We start from the raw sequence: 19780 nt of genomic DNA on the forward strand, positions 1-19780 counted from the left end.
TTGTGTGCCCTGCACACTCCATAGGCGTGTGCAATCACTGGGCAAATAAAAGAACCCGGGGCTGGCGCTGTGTTGTAGTAGGCTAAGCATCTGCCTGCATCCCATATGGGCAAATAAATAAATAAATAAGTAAATAATATAGTAATAATAAGTACATAAATAATATAGTAATAATAAGAAAATAAATAATAAGTAAATATTTTTAAAAAGAGAAACTTTAAAAAGAAAATAAAAACACACTTGTAAATACTACCACAAATAAAGTAAGACCACAGAGCAGGACCAAGGTTTCTCTCTCTCATTCTTTTATTTATTTTCATTTTATTTGAAAGACAGGGATAGAAAGAGATCTTCCATCTGCTGGTTAACTTCCCAAATACCCCAACAGCCAAGACTGGGCCAGGTCAAAGACAGGAGCCAGGAATTAACTACATCCAGGTCTCCCATGGTGAGAAGCAGGGCCCAAGCACTTTGGGCCATCCTCCACTACCTTCCAGCACCTGAGCAGGGAGCTGGACCAGAAGCAGAGCAGCCAGGACTCAAACTGGTGTTCCACTATGGGATGCTGGCACCACAAGCGGCAGCTCAGCCCGCAGAACCACACTGCCAGCTCCAAGGACAGCACCTTGCCCAGGCATTTGGTTCTAGAGTCTCTGCTCTTTATTTATTTATTTTTTTGTCTTTAATTTTTTTTTTTATTTGAAAGGCAAACAAGAAAAAAAGGAGAGAGATCTTCCACCAGTTCATTTCCCATATAGCCACAACAGGCAGTGCAGGACCAGGCCAAATCCAGGAGCCAAAAACCCTACCATGGTCTTCCACATGGGTGGCGGGGAGTACTTGGGCCATTTTCTGTTGCCTTCTCAGCTGCGTTAGAAGGAAGCTGGAGCCGGCGCTGAGGCTCACTAGGCTAATCCTCCACTTTGCGGCGCCAGCACACCGGGTTCTAGTCCTGGTCGGGGCGCCAGATTCTGTCCCAGTTGCCCCTCTTCCAGTCTAGCTCTCTGCAGTGGCCAGGGAGTGCAGTAGAGGATGGCCCAAATACTTGGGCCCTCCACCCCATGGGAGACCAGGAAAAGCACCTGGCTCCTGCCATCGGATCAGTGTGGTGTGCCGGCTGCAGCGCGCCGGCCGGGGCTGCCATTGGAGGGTGAACCAACGGCAAAGGAAGACCTTTCTCTCTGTCTCTCTCTCTCATTGTCCACTCTGCCTGTCGGAAAAAAAAAAAAAAAAAAAAAAAAGGAAGTTGGATTGGAAGCAGAGCAGCCAGGACTAGAACCAGCACTCTGATATGGGATGCCTGTGTCCTAAGTGGCAGCTTATCTACTGCACCATAATGCCAGCCTCCCCCTCCCACCACCACTGAATTCTTCTCTTAAAGGCTGTCATATCAGGCTGGCGCAGTGACTCACTTGATTAATCCTCCGCCTGTGGCGCCGGCATCGCATACGGGCGCCAGGTTCTAGTCCCGGTTGTTCCTCTTCCAGTTCAGCTCTCTGCTGTGGCCCAGGAAGGCAGTGGAGGATGGCCCAAGTGCTTGGGCCCCTGCACCCACATGGGAGACCAGGGAGAAGCACCTGGCTCCTGGCTTCAGTCGGGCGCAGCGCCGGCTGTGGCGGCCATTAGGGGAGTGAACCAACGGAAGGAAGACCTTTCTCTCAGTCTCTGTCTCTCACTGTCTATAACTCTACCTGCCAAATAAATTAATAAAATAAAATTAAAAAAGGCTGCCATATCAGAAAACATCCATCTGTATTTTTATTTATTTATTTGGTTTATTTATTTTTTTTTGACAGAGTGGACAGTGAGAGAGAGAGACAGAGAGAAAGGTCTTCCTTTACTGTTGGTTCACCCCCCAGTGGCTGCTGCGGCCAGCGTACCGCGCTGATCCGAAGCCAGGAGCCAGGTGCTTCCTCCTGGTCTCCCATGTGGGTGCAGGGCCCAAGCACTTGGGCCATCCTCCACTGCACTCCTGAGCCACAGCAGAGAGCTGGACTGGAAGAGGAGCAACCAGGACAGAATCCGGTGCCCCAACTGGGACTAGAACCCGGGGTGCCGGTGCCACAGGTGGAGGATTAGCCTATTGAGCCGTGGCGCCGGCCCCCATCTGTAATTTTAAGTCTTTAAGCACTTTGGTGTTTATAAAGAGAGTTTAAATCCATTACCCCATGGAACACTTGCAAAAACCCCGCAAGGAAACTGAGGTTAGGGAGACTAAGAGCCTTTATCAGGGCCACATGGGAGCCTGTGTGCAGTCTGCTGGCTGCTCCCTCTCTCCCCTGTCATTCACTCCCGCCCACCCACGAGGCTGAATGACAGCTCTGCCCTGTGCCTGCTACACTCCCTCCCGTTTTCCTTCCTTGGCCAACTGCTCCCTTCAGGGCGCCAGAGCTGCTGGACAGGCAAGGGTCACCCACTTCTGGGTGCTGACCATCTTCCTGGAGTTTCCTAAATACACTTACTGTGGGACAGGGAAACCAAGTCAGAGTCGGCTGGCTCCCCAGTTAAGCGAGGTGCTCCTCTGCACGCTCTGGGCTTCCTGTTCGCACGGAGTTGTTGCTGACCATTCTCCTGGGCTCCTGTCTGCCTTCGTTGGCCCACATGGACCTGGCAGAGCAGTGTACACCAGTACGCAGCAGAACGTGGGGGCCTCTGCCGGGAACAGCCCTCATCGATCTCGCTCGCTCCGAAGTCCCTTTGCCCATTCCTACTCCCTCCTTTCACCAAAAGGAGACTCCAGAAGGGGTGGATGTGAGATATTTATTGGATGCTTATGGGACTGGTCCACGTGGGTCAGGGGTGGGGACAAGGGCCTCGGGGCTGCCTGGAATGTCACTGGCGGTCACTGTGGCCAGAAGCAGTGCAGTGGAGGCGACCACTGCTTGTTCTCATTGCCTTCCAGACGCGGGTTCAAGAAGGGGTCATGCTGCCCTCGAGGGCACACTGCTGCGATGCCTGTACTCACACCCTGATGGTCGGTAGGTAACTCCTCCGGGCCTGGAAAACAGCAAGCAGAGGTGTGGGGCTTCCACCGGCAGCCCCTTCCCCCGCCAGGACCACCCGCCCTGGCTAATTTCCATGTGCTTACTGTAGGCAGCACATCTTGCTCGGACTCTTAGATGCATCATTCATTTAACAAGTATTTATTTATTAGCAGCACTACGGCTGCGTTTCTGAACGTACAACTTAGTGAGGGAGACAGATGATGCACAGCGATGAGCAGACAGGAAGAGCTGACCTTTACCATTATCTTATGAGATAGGTACTGTTTTTTTTTAAAGACTTATTTATTTATCTGAAAGGCAAAGTTATATATACAGAGAGAGACAGAGACACAGAGAGATACCTTCCATCTGCTGGTTTACTACTCAAATGATTACAACAACTGGAGCTGGGTTGATCTGAAGCCAGGAGCCAGAAGCTTCTTCTGGGTCTCCCATGTGGGTGACAGGGCCCAAACACTTGGGCCATCTTCTGCTGCTTTCCCAGGCACATCAGCAGGGAGCCAGATCAGAAGTAGAGCAGCCAGGACTTGAACCAGCACCCATATGGGATGCTGGCACCACACATAGCAGTTTTACCCACTATGCCACAATGCTGGACCCAACGTAGTTACTATTAAAAAATCCTTTCTGGGGGCCAGCACCATGGCGTAGTGGGTAAAGCCGCCGCCTACAGCACCCATGTCCCATATGGGCACTGGTTCAAGTCCTGGCTGCCCCATTTCCAATCCAGCTCCCAGCCCTGGCCCCCTGGCTGTTGCTGCCATTTGGGGAGTGAACCTGCCTCTCTATAACTCTGCCTTCAAATAAATAAATAAATCTTAAATAAAAAAAGAAAAAGGCCGGCGCCGTGGCTCAATAGGCTAATCCTCCACCTTGCGGCGCCGGCACACCGGGTTCTAGTCCCGGTCGGGGCGCCGGATTCTGTCCCGGTTGCCCCTCTTCCAGGCCAGCTCTCTGCTATGGCCAGGGAGTGCAGTGGAGGATGGCCCAGGTGCTTGGGCCCTGCACCCCATGGGAGACCAGGAAAAGCACCTGGATCCTGGCTCCTGCCATCGGATCAGCGCGGTGCGCCGGCTGCAGCGGCGGCCATTGGAGGGTGAACCAACGGCAAAGGAAGACCTTTCTCTCTCTGTCTCTCTTTCTCACTGTCCACTCTGCCTGTCAAAAATTAAAAAAAAAAAAAAAAATTCTCTCTCCTCTCTGATACTCTGCTTTTCAAATAAATACAGGTTTTAAAAAGAGAAGTTTGTGTAAAATAGAATTAAAAAGATAATTTTACCCTTAAAAATGGGGTAGAAAGTAGAGTGGCCTCATCTTTCTCTTTCCTTTTTTCCGAACTTCCTGTGAGCCCCTAGACTGCATTTATGAAACACTAATTTTTTCCCACATTGAATTAACTGCAGTGTTCTTGGTCTTTCCTGCTGTGAAATGGGGGTGATGTGCGCACTACATGTCCTACTGCACAGCATGAGAGCCAACAGGAAGGCCAGTCTGTTAGGGATGCCACTTTGAGGAATGCGGAGGCACGGGACTGGAAATGGTCTCAGAGCAGGAGGAGGGCCTAGTGACTCCTGGTGACTGTCAGGTAGAGAGGGAAACACAGCAAAACACAATGAAGATGAATGGGAGAAACAAGGAACTGAATGTGAGCAGAGATCCTACAGCTGTCATTTAGTAAAAGGTCAGGAACGCAGTTTCCATCTTAAGCAAAGAAGCAAGAGTACATGCTATCCCGACCCTAGTGACTGGAGGGTCCAGCTGGTGGCTGAGGTAGGCTGCTTCTGTTCACAGACTCAAGGGAGGGACTGCCTTCCCCTGGAGCCAGAGGGGCTGGAGGGAGAGGAGCAGGGGAGCAGGGGAGCAGGGCACGCCCCGGAGCAGACCCCGGGGCCTTGCCTGGCGGAACCTTGGAGATGGAAACACACACGCCTGAATTCTAGCTCCACAGTCGATGAGCTGTGACTCCTTGAACAAGTCATCCCAGTTCTCTTAGACCTCTTTTCACATCTGTAAAGTGGGTGACAGAGATGCTCACCTCACCAGGGAGGCTGGAGGATGACATGAGCTGGCGCATGTAAAGCTTCCCATAGCGGCCAAGGGGCATGCCTTTGGCCTGCAGCTAAGCCGTCGGTTAGGACACCTGCCTCCCTCATCAGAGCACCTGGGTTTGATCTGTGGCTCTGGTTCTTGATTCTACCTCCCTGCCAATGAGGACCCAGGCAGGCTGCAGTAATTGGGTTTCTGTCACGCATGCGCAAGAGCCTGCTCCTGGCTTCGGCTTCCCCTGACTTTTTTTTTGACAGGCAGAGTGGACAGTGAGAGAGAGAGAGAGACAGAGAGAAAGGTCTTCCTTTTGCCGTTGGTTCACCCTCCAAGGGCCGCTGCGGCCGGCCGGCGCACCACGCTGATCCGATGGCAGGAGCCAGGTGCTTCTCCTGGTCTCCCATGGGGTGCAGAGCCCAGGGACCTGGGCCATCTTCCACTGCACTCCCTGGCCACAGCAGAGAGTTGGCCTGGAAGAGGGGCAACCGGGACAGAATCCGGCGCCCTGACTGGGACTAGAACCCGGTGTGCCAGCGCCGCAAGGCGGAGGATTAGCCTGTTGAGCCGCGGCGCTGGCCTTCCCCTGACTTTTGTGGGCATTTAGGGAGTGAACCAATGAGCTCCGTCTCTTTGTATCTCAAATAAAAAGCAAAAACAAAAACAAAAAACAGTGTCTGGCACATGACAGGGACTTCCTTTTCACAGCAACAGAGAGGAGGAGAGGAGGTGTTGAGGTGGAGTTGGCTCTGTCACTCACTCATCGGTGACTTCGAGCCTCAGTTTCCCTATCTGTAAAATGGAAGTAGTAATAGGATCTATACTTTCCCCAGGAGCTGTGAGAAGCAAAAAAGATGGTCTATTTAGTTAGTTCATTTTAGCTACCGTGTTGTATTTCACTGTTACAGTACACCACGGTTTATCTACCCATTTCTACAGTGGTGGACACTCAGTGTGCTTCCAACTGACCAGCTATCCTGATATCTATCCCACAAGTTCTCTCCTAATACAGTGATTTCTCTAAGGCAGATAACCAGAATCACTGAGTTACAGGATAGATACATTTCTCGTGTCAGCAGATGTCAAGTTGCCCTACAAACTGGTGATAACGATTTATACTCTTAACCAGCAGTACGGAGAGGACCCATTTCACCTCCCACGTGAACTACTTCTGCACTTTTGGCAGTGTAATTGTTTTAAAGAAGTAATGCTTAAATTGCTTCATCCTGATTATGAGTAAGGTTGAACATCCTTTTGTGTATATTGGGCATCTGTGATTTTGTGTGTGTGTGGATTACACTTTTCTCATTTGTTTAAAGGGGTGCTTTTATATTCTAGGTATCAATCCTGTCATATTTTACATACAGTCAATTCTCACTATGCACAGGAGCTATGTTCCATAAAGTCACCGCCAACACTGAATTAGTAAATGCCGAACGGTCACTGCTAGGGAAAACCCAAGGTAAGGACCCTATGAGCAATCTGTCACATTTTTGTTAACCAATTGATACATAACTTTGCTTATTAGTGTTTCTGTTAAGAGACTCCTTATTAATGTACATAATCAACTCATTAACACTAAACTTGCAGCCAACACACCTTAACTCCTGCCTGAATGAAGCCTAACTCACACGGTTCTCCTGCCAGGCACAGCACAGCCTTCTTGTGCTCAGCACTTCAGCGCTACGCGTGGAGCCCATTTTAAACGGTGACATCATCAACAAAAATACAGCAATCGTGGCACTAAATAGATTGCCGGAAGGACACCTGATGACTGTCTGGGCTGAAACAGGAAGGCTGAGCTCTGCCTGGCTACTGTCTCCTGGGAGCAAACGCAGCCGCTCTGGGCGTGCCCGAATCTGCAAATGACCTCAGAGTGCCTCTACTAGGGACGGAGAGGTGACAAGTAAGTTTAGCAAGTAGGCAAAAAGATTCCCAAATATGGAATCTGAGAGTAAGGATCAATTATGTGTATGTGTATAGATGTTTGTGTTTATTATATCTTTGTAGCCCATCACTTGTTTCTGAGATTTATATATGGTGTGTTTTATATTTGACTCAGGAAGATTTGCCAAGTTGTTTCTTTCATATAAAAAAATAAATTTTTCATATTTAATTAGTCTGTTTCTGAACTCTCTATTCCAGGACAAGTGACATTTGGGGCCAACGACTCTTTGTTACAGGGTATTGTCTTCTGAGGGGCAGGAGTTTTCCCAGCATGCCTGTGCCTCTGCCAGTAGGTACCAGTGTCACCCCTCTCCTGACTGTGACAACAAAACTCCTCTTAGTGCCCAGGTACCCAGTGGTCTTCACCTGGTTGAGAGCCACTGCACTGCCCAATTCTGTGCCCGTATTTCACTGACAAAGCTTATGTCCTTTTCAACTATCCTGCATCTGACTTCCTAGTAGGGTGAATGAAGAAGACTCAGGCGGGTAGACAGTGCAGTATGAGTTAGTGACGTGGTATGGTCATGTGGGGCGGAGGTGTAGGGGACAGTGATGTCTCCAGAGGGAAATTTGATTCCCCCCACCTCCAACTCCTCAAATGCCCTATTACAGCATCCCAGAGGAAAATAAACAATGAACATAAACCTGAGCTCTGCTAACAAGAGCGCATCCTGTGCCTGACCAGCAAGTCTCTCTTCTTTGTTTTCCAAAATTGCCATGTTCACTCTGATACCTGTGTACTTTAGATTAATCTTAGAATTCACTGGGCAATCGCTTCTTGGTCTTTTGGCTAAGATCAAGTGTAGAGTTCACTGGGCAAATTCCGTGAAAGACTTTGTTGGGATTTTTCTGCATAGATTAATTTTGGAAGAACTGGCATCTTCCTTTCCACATATATGCCATGTCCCACCAGATAGGCAGGTTCTGTTTGGTCTTTTTTCTTTAAGACTTATTTATTTGAAAAGCAGAATGACAGAGAAAGAGGGACAGAGAAAAAGAGATCTTCCATTCACTGGTTCATTCCCTCAATACCCACAACAGCAGAGACTGGGCCAGGCCACAGCCAGGAGGCAGGAATTCCATTCAGATCTCCCATGTGGGTGGCAGGAGCCCAAATATTTGGGCTATCCTCTGCTGTTTTCCCAGGCACATTAGCAGTGAGCTGGATTGGAAGCAGAATGGCCAGGACTCAAATGGGCAGTCCAGTGTGCATGCAGCGTGGGTTAACCCACAGCGCCTGCCCCAGACAGGTTTTTTGTCTTTCATTAACCTTCATGTTTCTCTCAAAGAGTTGAAGGATGTGGTGGGGGGCTGGGGTGGACACGAGAGCGAGCCAGGGAGTATTGTGGCCCAGCAGGTTAGGCTGGGTCTGTGTTAGGCTTTGTTCCTATTCCCTGCCACCTCCCAGGTCTTCCCAACCTCAGGAAGTGATATAATCAAGTATAAAATTCCTTGACACCAAATGTATCAAATTGACCACTGCTGCCCTGAACAGCCACCTGCCCTTGTCCTTGCACTGTTTAGACACAGCAGGGTTACTCGTGGTCAGGATCTGAGAAGGGTTCTTGAACTGTTGCTTGTTGCATTTGCACTGTTAAGTTAGAAAATCAGCCTTCAGGGCCCATACTGTGGCACAGTGGGTTAAGCTACGGGCCCGCGATGTCAAGATTCCTTTTTTTTTTTTTTTTTTTTTTTTTGACAGGCAGAGTGGATAGTGAGAGAGAGAGACAAAGGTCTTCCTTTTGCCGTTGGTTCACCCTCCAATGGCCGCCACGGCTGGCGTGCTGCGGCCAATGCATGGCGCTGATCTGAAGGCAGGAGCCAGGTGCTTTTCCTGGTCTCCCATGGGGTGCAGGGCCCAAGTACTTTTGCCATCCCCCACTGTACTCCCTGGCCACAGCAGAGAGCTGGCCTGGAAGAGGGGCAACCGGGAAAGAATCCGGCGCCCCGACCGGGACTAGAACCCGGTGTGCCGGCGCCGCTAGGTGGAGGATTAGCCTATTGAGCCGCAGTGCCGGCCGTCAAGATTCCATATAAGCGCCGGTTCAAGTCCCAGCTGCTCCACTTCAGATCCAGCTCTCTGCTATGGCCTGGGAAAGCAGTGGAAGATGGCCCAAGTCCTTGGGCCCTGCACCCATGTGGGAGAGCCAGATGGAATTCCGAGCTCCTGGCATCCATCTGGTCCAGCCCGGATTGTTGCAGACATTTGGGGAGTGAACCAGCAGATGAAAGATTCTCTCTCTCATTCTCTCTTACTCTCTCTCTCTCATCTCTGTAACTCTGCCTTTCAAATAAATAAATAAATCTAAAAAAAAGAGAAAGAAAGAAAATCAGTCATGCAGTTATTAACAAATGACAGCATTCAGCACCTGGCTGTCTTGGAGACCTAGCTACTGCCCACTGCCCTTCTGTGTGCCACAGGCTTGCTGCCCTTTCTTCTTTGACGAAGCTTAAATTCCATCCCTTCTTCTCCTGCCTGGCCTCGTTCCCTACTGCAGGAGTCTCACCCGGTCCTGCCTACACGGTTTTGGCCATTATCTGCCCTATGCTGGGATACTTTTTCTCCTCTGTTTGCTTTACCAATTTCTATACTTATCCCATGCTAATTCAAATGGACACATTTCATATCAAACCGTGTTGTAGTTAATTATACACTTGTGCAGACCCTGTGGGGTGGGCAGAAGACAGAGAAGACTGGAGGCAGAAAGTCACAGGCTGAATTTCAGGCCCAGCTATCAGCTTTGTGACCTTTGAACAAGTCACAAAACCCCTCTGAGCCTTGATGTTCTCATCTGTAAAATGGAGATAATATCTATTTCAAATGTTGTCTACAAACTACACTGAAAAATCTATTGCCAATAGGAACCTGTATTTTTCACAGTACAATGCAAGAGATGGTAAAAATATATGCAGTGAAAGCTACACTGGTTTACGGTTTATGCTAGCAAAGGAATAAGTAGTCTCGATGACCAGAATCATCAGATGATCAAAACAAAACAAAAACCAAAAATACCTATATTTCGTTTCTTTTTTATTTTTTATTTTATTTATTTATTTTTTTGACAGGCAGAGTGGACAGTGAGAGAGAGAGACAGAGAGAAAGGTCTTCCTTTGCCGTTGGTTCACCCTCCAATGGCCGCCGTGGCCGGCGCGCTGCGGCCGGCGCACCGCGCTGATCCGATGGCAGGAGCCAGGAGCCAGGTGCTTTTCCTGGTCTCCCATGGGGTGCAGGGCCCAAGCACCTGGGCCATCCTCCACTGCACTCCCTGGCCATAGCAGAGAGCTGGCCTGGAAGAGGGGCAACCGGGACAGAATCCGGCGCCCCAACCGGGACTAGAACCCGGTGTGCCAGCGCCGCTAGGTGGAGGATTAGCCTAGTGAGCCGCGGCGCCGGCCTTATATTTCGTTTCTAAGCGTGGGGAGAAGCAAGTTCTTATTTTCTTTTGTTAGGGATAATATTAAAAATTGGCTTACATTCCCTAAGGCTAGAATTAAAATAATCTTACAAACCCCACAACACGGGTTAATTCCTGCGTGATGACACTAAACTACTTGAAACATCCTGAGCACGTGGCAACTTCTGCCTGAGGAGAGGCAAAGGAGCCCAAGGTCACCTCCGAATTGCTCCCCGACCCCCGACTTCCCGGCCCTGCACCGCTCCGAATCCGCCCCACCTCCCACCCCGCCCTACGGATACCTGCAAGGCTCCTCTCCTGTTTCTTACCTGTTGTCTGCAAACTTAAGCCTGGGTCCAACTTTGGGTGGGGCTTTGCACTGATGAACAGGAAACACAGCACACAGGCTGTGATAACGAAGGCCAGGAGAACCACTGCTGCTACGGACAGGCCCACAAGCGCGCCGACGCTGCGGAGAGAGGCCCGCCGGGGTGTGAGGGTCAGGTGTTGGAGGAATCGGCGGGGGTGTTGTCCTGTGCCTCCCCATCTCACACAGGCCTGCTCTGCCTAAGCAGGGGACGGCACATCAACAACATGACAGGCTAAGCGGCTCCGTGCACCCAGTGTTTGGCACATGTTCCCTTTCTTCTCTCCTCTGCCTGCTTTCCTGGACGGCTTCCACCCCAGGGAGCAGAGAATGGTCTTTCTTATTTATTTATTTATTTATTTTAACAATTTTTTTGACAGGCAGAGTTAGACAGTGAGAGAGAGACAGAGAGAAAGGTCTTCCTTCCGTTGGTTCACTCCCAAAATGGTCGAAGCCAGGAGCCAGGTGCTTCCTCCTGGTCTCCCATGGGGTGCAGGGCCCAAGCACTTGGGCCATCCTCCACTGCCTTCCTGGGCCACAGCAGAGAGCTGGACTGGAAGAGGAGCAACCGGGACAGAATCTGGCGCCCCAACTGGGACTAGAACCCGGGGTGCAGCACCGCAGGCGGAGGATTAGCCAAGTGAGCCGAGGCACCGGCAACGATTTATTTTGTTTACTTGAAAGGCAAAGTGACAGAGAGAGAGAGAGAGATGGAGAGACAGTGAGAGAAAGAAAGATCCTCCATCTGCTGGTTCACCGAACACTCCATCCTCATGGATACAGGGACCTAAACACTAGGACCATCTTCCGCTGCTTTCCCAGGCACATTAGCAGGGAGCTGGATTGGAAGTGGAGCAATTGGGACCGGAACCAGGAACCGGCGCTCATATGAGATGCCTGCCTTAGCAGGAGGTGGCTTTACCCACTTGTGCCACTGTGCCAGCCCCTGGAGGTGGTTTTTAAGGTCCCTTACCTTCCACAGAGCTGTTTCTTAATGATGAAAACACATGGCAGGCCTTCCTTAGTTAAAAACCGATACTTCAATGTGGGGAGCAACTCGGACTAGACTGTTACTGGAGTTGAGACTTATTCTATACATCTGCTCTCCCACAATATGGCGCTGAGAAGGCAGTAACAACTTCTACGCAGCTGCCTCTCGCCAGCTTGAGTGATGACCTGCAGCAGCTGATCCTGCTCCTGATTGGAGGAGAGCAGCGTACTCGGCGTGTGGGTAGCAGAGTTGGGATTGGTGGAAGAGGACTATAAAGGAGGAGAGAGACAACATGCATCAGGAACATCTAAGAGGAACACCTGAGCAGCCCCCGAGAGAGCCGGCAGGCGGTGTGCCGCTCCCCCGCGGAAGTGGGGAAAGTGGCAGGGGGAACCGCCCTTCCACGGAGGTGGAAGGGTCGGTAGCCAACCCGGGAAGAACCAGCAGCAAACCCGGGAAGGGCCGAGCAGACAAAAGAACAGCGCAGGGTCCTGTGTCATTCCTCCACGAAGACGGGGAGTGACACTTCAACCTCAAAGTAATTGGTGAGGCAACTTCTGTGGGTCTTCTGATTATGCCAGTGTCAACTCTATGTCCAAGAAGTCTCCTCACTGCTGGGCCCTCAGCCTCCAACTCTTTGCCTCTTTCCCCACTCTAGCTTTGGTCACTTAAGAGTTTTTTCCCTTACACAACTTCTGATGCTGCAGGTATGAGGAGTGGGGATGTTTTTCTAAACACCCACAATTCTCCAGTAATACCAGCCGGGTATCCTGTAATTTAGCTCAATTCTGACCCTGTCCACCTGAAAGTGTCAGATCCCGCAGGCAGGGGGCTCAGTCGCACAATACTGCCCCGCACTTCAGGTGTAGACACTGGTGTGCCTAAGACCTTTGGTGTGCCTTTGGGTTTAATTTGCTAGATGGGCTCCCAGACCTCAGGGAAACACTTGCTTGTACTCGTTTATCATAAAGATATTACAAAAGATACAGATGAATGGGCAGATGGAAGACACGCACAGGGCAAGGTATGGGAGAGGGATAAGGAGCTCCCATGCCCTCAACAATAACCCTTCCAGAGGTCTCTGCATGTCCAGAATTGGAAGCTCTTGGAACCTTGTCCTTTTGTATTTTTGTTTTGTTTTGTTTTACAGAGGCTTCCTGATGTAGGCATGGCAGATGCCATCAACGGCCAGTCAAGCAACCTTCAGTCCTCCTTCCCTCCTCGCAGGTTGGGGGGTGGGGCTGTGAGTTCCAACCCTGGAATCACATGGTTGGTTCCCCTGGCAACCAGCCCCCATTCTGAGGCTCTCCAGGAGCCCACCAGCAGCACCTCATCAGAACAAAAGATGCTTCCATCACCCAGGAAATTATGAAGGATTTAGGGGCGCTGTGTCAGGAGCCCAGGATCACAGACCAAATATTAGAACAGAAGATTCTTCTAGTATCCTTATCTCCAAGGGTTTCAATTGCTTTGTCTCATGCACTGGAGGCAGAGACCAAATATAGATTTATTATATCATTTCTACTCTCCAGAAAACTGTCTCCTGGCTCAGATACCTAGGGGCCCTGTCTGTCCTATTTCACAGGCTCCCTCCCCATCATCTCCCCATGATGGTGCTGTGCCTGTCCTCGGAGGCTTATCCCAAATGTCCTGTCATACTTCTCTCCCCCTGCCCTCAAGCCAGGCCAACCTACACAGGCAGGACACCTTACTCCGGGCTGTTAGGGAAAGAGTAAGGAAGGGGCTTTGGGATCAGACCAACCAGGCTGGGACTCCCTGGGAGATCTTGGCACAGGTATTTAACTTTTTGAGTCTCCACTTCCTCATCAGAAAAGTGAAAAAGGTCAACACACAGTACCTTGCAGCTGGTGATGAGGATGAGTGCACTGACTATTCTGAGCACGCGTTAAGTATTCAACATAGTCCTATGCCCCTGAAGGCAGAGCAGACCATGTTTAAGCAGTTTCCTCTTCGCCTTGAACAGGGTCTGGCAGTGTGTAGCTGGTAAATACTGAGTACCTGCCATATGTCAGGGCACTGTCAGAAGCTCTCCCCCAGCACTGTGGGTGTTCCAGGCTGTGGCTTAACCACTGCACCCCCATAGCCACCCCTCCCAATAGGAAGGGGTGTGTCTGCACCAGGCTTTGTTCCTTCCTTCCTGCCACTATTCCTCCAGGCTGCCTGTCATTTCCCTTCCTCACCTCTAGCTCCAGACTCCTGCCCTTGACACTTCTACAAGAATTTCACTCTCAGTTAGCTGATGGCTGATTTCCTATGAACACCTTAGAGCCTTGAAGAATCTGTCTTCTCACAGCTAAGTTTTTGGACACTTCTGTGATGGAAGAGTATTGAGCTATTAAATACTTCAAATACTAGTTAAGATCATGGATATATTCTTATAATGTTAAGTGAAAAGAGCAGGACACCTTATTAATCTATAGCATCACTCCAACTTAACTCAATAAACAACTGCACCAAAGTACACATAGACAGGCAGGATAGAGATTTAGAAATACACAGCTAACTGGCTGTCTTGGCAGAGGAGGAAAGCTGTGGATGGCCTGTCTGCGTTCCCTTGGGTGTTACCATTGTGGAATATTCTGGCCAGCATTCATTTCTCTTTGCCCGAGGGCTTGCTTAGGCCCAGAACAGGCTCTGTGTACACACTGGACAGATCAGAAGCGTGGGATAATTCATGCCTCCCGTCCCCTGCTGGCCCTCATCAATGATGGACAGAACCTGGCTCTCAGAGGGGATAACTCCAGGGTGCATGGCCTCCCCCGCTTGGCAGGGTAGACCAGGCTCTGGAGAGCGCCAGTGTGACTTGCTGGGGAATACACCTGCTGTTGGCTTCTCTCCTTCCCGATCTCACTTCCCTACCTTTATAGGGTCACTGTCCTTGTAAACCACTTGCCATGACATCTTCTGAGAGTCTTTTGGGAAACTCAAACTAAGACCCTGGTCAGTCATGAGTCACCCATGAGTTCTTCTATTTCACATCTTCCACATTGTGCGTATAGAACAAGGGGGCTTTAAAAAGTTAGGGGAAAATGGAATTAAAAGATAGTTCAAGGCCGGCGCCGTGGCTGAATAGGTTAATCCTCCACCTAGCGGCGCCGGCACACCGGGTTCTAGTCCCGGTCGGGGCGCCGGATTCTGTCCCGGTTGCCCCTCTTCCAAGCCAGCTTTCTGCTGTGGCCAGGGAGTGCAGTGGAGGATGGCCCAAGTCCTGCACCCCATGGGAGACCAGGATAAGTACCTGGCTCCTGCTATCGGATCAGCGCGGTGCGCCGGCCTCAGTGCGCCGGCCGCGGCGGCCATTGGAGGGTGAACCAACGGCAAAAGGAAGACCTTTCTCTCTGTCTCTCTCTCTCTCTCACTGTCCACTCTGCCTGTCAAAAAAAAAAAAAAAAAAAAAAAAAAAAAAAAAAAAACAACAAACCCTAAGTGACCAGAGGTGTCAGAGACGTCAGTTCCCCACCACCACAGCAGAATCTGTGCAGGCCACAGGGGTGAGCACCCTCTTTCAATGAGGTTATAGATTCCTGCCCCAGGTGGGAACTGGATGGGAGCACCTGTAGCCTTCTAGGATTTCACCATTCTGACTCCGAAAGACTAAAACAGCCCACTGGGACCCCAGGAAGGCACAGGAGGGCCTGACAAATGAGGGCTAGTTCTAAGTAGTCCTCAGGTAGTTCTAAGTTCAAATCCTGGACTAGGAGGTTCTAAGTTCGAATCCTGGTTCTGCCACACATACGCTGAAAACCATTTCCTTGTCTTCCTTTGCAAAGGTTTCTATCTCACCAGGCGACCATCAGGATGAAATGAGATAGTATACACAATGCTGACCACCAGTTCTGTCTTCCAGCAGGGCTGCTGCCTTGGACTCACACCTTGGTGAAAACCAGAACTGGTGATGGAGGGTATTTAGCAAGTGGACCAGGCTGTGTGATGGCGCTGGCTGCTTCTCCACAGGGCATCTTCTCTGCCTGAGATGCACTTACAGAAGGCGGTACTCCCTCAGCATTCTCTCTCCAAGGAAACGGTGCTCACCTGGAGACCGCCTTTCACAAGAAAGGACAGATGGAACCAGGAGCAGACAAGGCCCCCACCCGCACTGGCAGGGGCTCTGTCAGAAGCCAGTCGGAAGAGTTATTTTCAGGTTCAGAGCACACGGATGCCCTGGACATCGTGGGGACCCTCAGGTCCTCTCCCTTGGGTGGAGGGCAGGCTGTGGATGTCCTGGCTATGTTTATGAACCATGCTATGTCCGAGCCCAGGAAGCATTGTCCTATGTGTTAGAACTTTCAGCTGCCCTTGGGGTCACAATGACCCTGGATGTGACCTCAGCAATCCCCCCCCAACCCCGCTACAGCATTGTCTGAGCTACTACAGCACTCCATGTGGAGAAGGTTTCCAAGGCAACAAGGGACCACAGATCGTGTGTAGAGAAGGGAGTGATGGGAGAGGGAAGGGGTCCTTGCTGGATGATGAGAGAGTCACTCATCTCTGTTCTCCCAAAGGCCAGCACACTCCCAAATGGTAACTCAGCCTCTCTCAAGTATCCTCATCTGTTAGAAGGAGAGAAGGTATGCCAAGACTGTGAATTCCTGAAAGCATCTAACCCGTGCATGGTCCTAGGTAGTGTTCTTTAAATCTACATCCCGCTAACAGGGCTGGGGAACCTCCAGCCTACAGGCCCTATAAAGGCTGTGAAATCACTTGGTCTGGCCCTGCCAAGCCAACTTGCAGTGGGACTTGAAATTCAATAAATCTTGAGCAGGCTCATTTTTAAGCTGATAATTTTGTCTGGCCCGTGAATGATGTTACAAATACCCTAACGCCCTGGCAGAAAACAGGTTCCCCACGCCCGGTAGATCTTGAACAATTCACTTTCCTACCTGAGCCTGATTTCCCACCTCTGTGAAGCAGGGCAAGGGAGCTCTGTTTTACTGAGCACCTGCTCTACACGGATGACTTTCATGTACTCTGTTTCTCTTAGAGCTTACAACAATTCCATGAGACAGGCGTTACTATTACCATTTTAAGGATGAGAAAAGAGATTGAAAAACTTTTGCCACCCACATAGAAAATTAGAACCAAAGCTTGGCCCAGGTTCTGAGCAGCCCCAAGGCTCCACACTGTCTTCATTCTTTAGAGGGAGGCCAGCACTATCTTATTTTAGCCCCCAGTAAGAAGCCTTCAACAAACACTGCAGTGTTTTACTTTGGGTGTATGTTATTTCTCTCTGAACAGACAAGAGTGCTTCTTGGGGGCAGGGGATCATCATTTTTTGCACCCCACCCCCCATTGTGCGATGTGCTTTGACAAAGCAAAGGCAGTAAATGGGTAAATGAATATATGGATGAACAGAAAATAAACTAATACGATTTCCTAGGTGATACTAGGAGCCAAATGCGCAGGATATGATAACCTGGCATTTGAAAATCATTTAGGGGCTGGAGCTGTGGTGTAGTAGGCTAAGCCTCCACCTGTGGCTTCAGCATCCCATATGGGTTCCTGTTCAAGTCCTGGCTGCTCCACTTCTGATCCAGCTCCCTGCTGGGGCCTGGGAAAGCAGTAGAAGATGGCCCAAGTGCTTGGGCCCCTGCACCCATGTGGGAAACCTGGAAGAAGCTCCTGGCTCCAGACCAGCTCAGCTCTAACTGTTGTAGCCATCTGGGGAGTGAAACAGCAGATGGAAGACTCTCTGCCTCTCTCTCTCTCAGTGTAATTCTGCCTTTCAAATAAATAAATAAATCTTACAAAAATACTGTAAAAAAGAAAATAATTTCGCATTAGATTGAACAGCCTAGAAAAAGCAGTAATATTTATAACTGCTGGGGGGGGGGCATATACCAAGTTGGTTTCACCCCCGTTACCTCTTGATCCTAGCCTTAGCTGGACATCAGGGCAATGACTGATCATTCTCCCCATTTGACAGATAAAAAGACAGAGGCTCAGAGCGGTCTTATGGCATGCGATGCTGTCCTTCCCCACCCAGAGGGTGTGCAACCTCTGCTCATGTATCTCCAGGGACAGGCAAGTCGCTACCCACTGCGGTGACTCCTTCTACTCTTGCTGATGCCTGTTTCCCAGAGCACCACATCCCATTCTCTGGGTGAGACAGACCTCTGGAGACCCAGGGGGATTAAGGCCTATTGCCCCTTCAGCTCTCTCCAGAGATCCCAGGAATGCCAGAGCTGGCCTAACCAACCCTTTCCCTGAACAAATCGGATACCTGAGCTCCCATGGGTGGGGGGATTCACCCAAACTTCACTTCTGTTAATAGGGCCAGAGCCAGGTTCTGCTGCGGCTTTACACCACTGTCTCATGAAGGGCCTTGGAGGCAGCTCTGACCCCCCAGGTCTCCTGCCCTAGCTCAGGGGTGGGGTCCACCCCAGCACCAGCCATAGGGCTTGGCACACACTAAGTGCTCAGCTGAAAGAATGGCTAAATGAGAAGGGAAAGGAAGGGGCTGAAGCTGGGGTGGGAGTGGAGCATCAGGTGAGGAGGAAGGTTTGCTGTGGAGGTTGGGTGGGGGTCTCGGTAAGGTTTGGGGTCAGGATGTCAGAGTGGTGCTGGGAGGGTGGGGGGAGGCAGCCGGAGCAGGGGGAGAGCCTGGGGCAGAGCTGGGAGTGGGTAAGGACTAGAATAAGCCGGTGTGGAGAGTAAGAAGGGGGCACTAGATGCGGACTACAGTTTGCGTTTCCTGTGAAGATGCAAGTCGGCTGTTAGGTAGGGGTTGGCAGGATTTGGAGTAGGTTGAAAGTGGTGATGGAAGAAGTTTCGAGGTGGGGGCAGAGAGGGTAGTTTGGGGGTAAGGATTGGGGTGAGATTCTGGCATGGAGCTCAGCGGTTGGGATCAGCATGCGGGAACAGAGCTGAGAGGGGATCGGGTGAGAGGGAAGGTCGGTATCGGGCACGAGTGGTAAGTGTGGGGCGGCGGTCGGTGCCCATGTGCCGGTGGGCACTTGGATGAGAGCTAAAGCTTAGCCCGCGCCGGCGAGGGGCCGCGAGGGGCCGGGGTTGAAGGTGGGGTTAGGGCAGGTGCCCGTACCTGAGCCACCACATGTAGCCGTGCTCGTAGGGGAAGAAGCTGTGCGGGTCGTCGCAGCAGTACTTGTGGTCGCGGAAGCCGCAGCAGAAGACGGCGGCCGCCTCGCCCCCCGGCCGCGGGCAGCTGAAGCCGCGCACCGCCTCCTGCTCGGCGCTCACGTAGCTCGTGCAGGCGCCGCTCATCGCGCCCCGCGGCCCCGGACGGCGGGCCCGGACGGGAACTGAGCCTCACAAAGGCGGAGCCGGAGTGCGCGGGGCAGAGGCGCGCGGAGACGGAGACTCGCGGAGTCTGAGGCGGACACAGCGACGCGCGCGGAGACGCGGCGGCTGCCCCCCGGAACCCGCGGGGAGACCAGGTGCGGGGGAGCCGCGGTACTGAGGAAAAGGGCGGGCGAGCGGGCCGGGGCGCGGTGGGTGGCGAGCGCGGATAGGAGCGGGAGCCGGAGCCGGAGCCAGGAGCGGGCGGCGGTGGGGCGCGACCCGCGGAGCCGACCGGGGAGCCGGCCCGGAGCCGCCCGCGCGCACCTCTGCCACCCTACTGCGCGCCCAGTCTGTGCACGAGGGCGCTGGGTGAGCAGGGAGACGCGAGGACACGGCCGGGGGGCGGGGCGGGACCTCGAGGCGCGCGGGGCGCTGTGCGGGGCGCTGGGGAGCTCGGGGGCAGTTCGCGACTAGCGCGGGAACTAAGGCGAGCGGCCACGCTGTAGGGTCAGTGTGCATAGGATCAACTTCCGCTTCACGACGACCCCAGTCCAGGAGTGTGCATGCGCATTTTTATAGATGAGAGTTTGCGAACCCATTTTATAGGTGAGAGCTGAGGACCTGCGAAGTGGTTTCTCCCGGCCCCTAACTCCGAGGCATTTTAACCTAGGGCTGGCTCCTTGCGATTCCCCTTGCTCTCCGTACGGCTCTCACCAAGGTCTCCCCTGCCCGGGACTTATCTGTGTCCTCTTGACCGGTCTCTTCCTTTCCCTGG

At 51.7% G+C, this 19780-nt stretch overlaps 2 protein-coding genes across 8 annotated transcripts in view; one reads left to right on the forward strand and one right to left on the reverse strand.

Annotated features, from left to right (window-relative positions):
* Window positions 1-2746: 2746 nt before the first annotated feature.
* On the reverse strand, window positions 2747-18987 carry SHISAL2A (shisa like 2A). The gene is given in 4 exon segments (XM_008265249.5): window positions 2747-2879; window positions 2882-2997; window positions 10717-10856; window positions 18806-18987. Coding segments are annotated over 4 exon segments (546 nt in total). The 3' UTR covers window positions 2747-2771.
* The window catches only part of TUT4 (terminal uridylyl transferase 4), a 210366-nt gene continuing 209543 nt past the window's right edge, over window positions 18958-19780 (forward strand). For 6 of the 7 annotated variants that reach the window (XM_089300634.1, XM_070078493.2, XM_070078495.2 and 3 more), the window contains exon 1: window positions 18958-19160. The gene's annotated coding sequence lies outside the window, so the exon portion shown is untranslated. The remainder of the gene's footprint in view (window positions 19161-19780) is intronic. The other variant, XM_089300647.1, reaches the window with a different exon arrangement.

Source organism: Oryctolagus cuniculus, chromosome 7 (assembly GCF_051225735.1).
Source record: "Oryctolagus cuniculus isolate XC-2025 breed Fujian yellow rabbit chromosome 7, ASM5122573v1, whole genome shotgun sequence".
Classification (NCBI taxonomy): Eukaryota; Metazoa; Chordata; class Mammalia; order Lagomorpha; family Leporidae; genus Oryctolagus; species Oryctolagus cuniculus.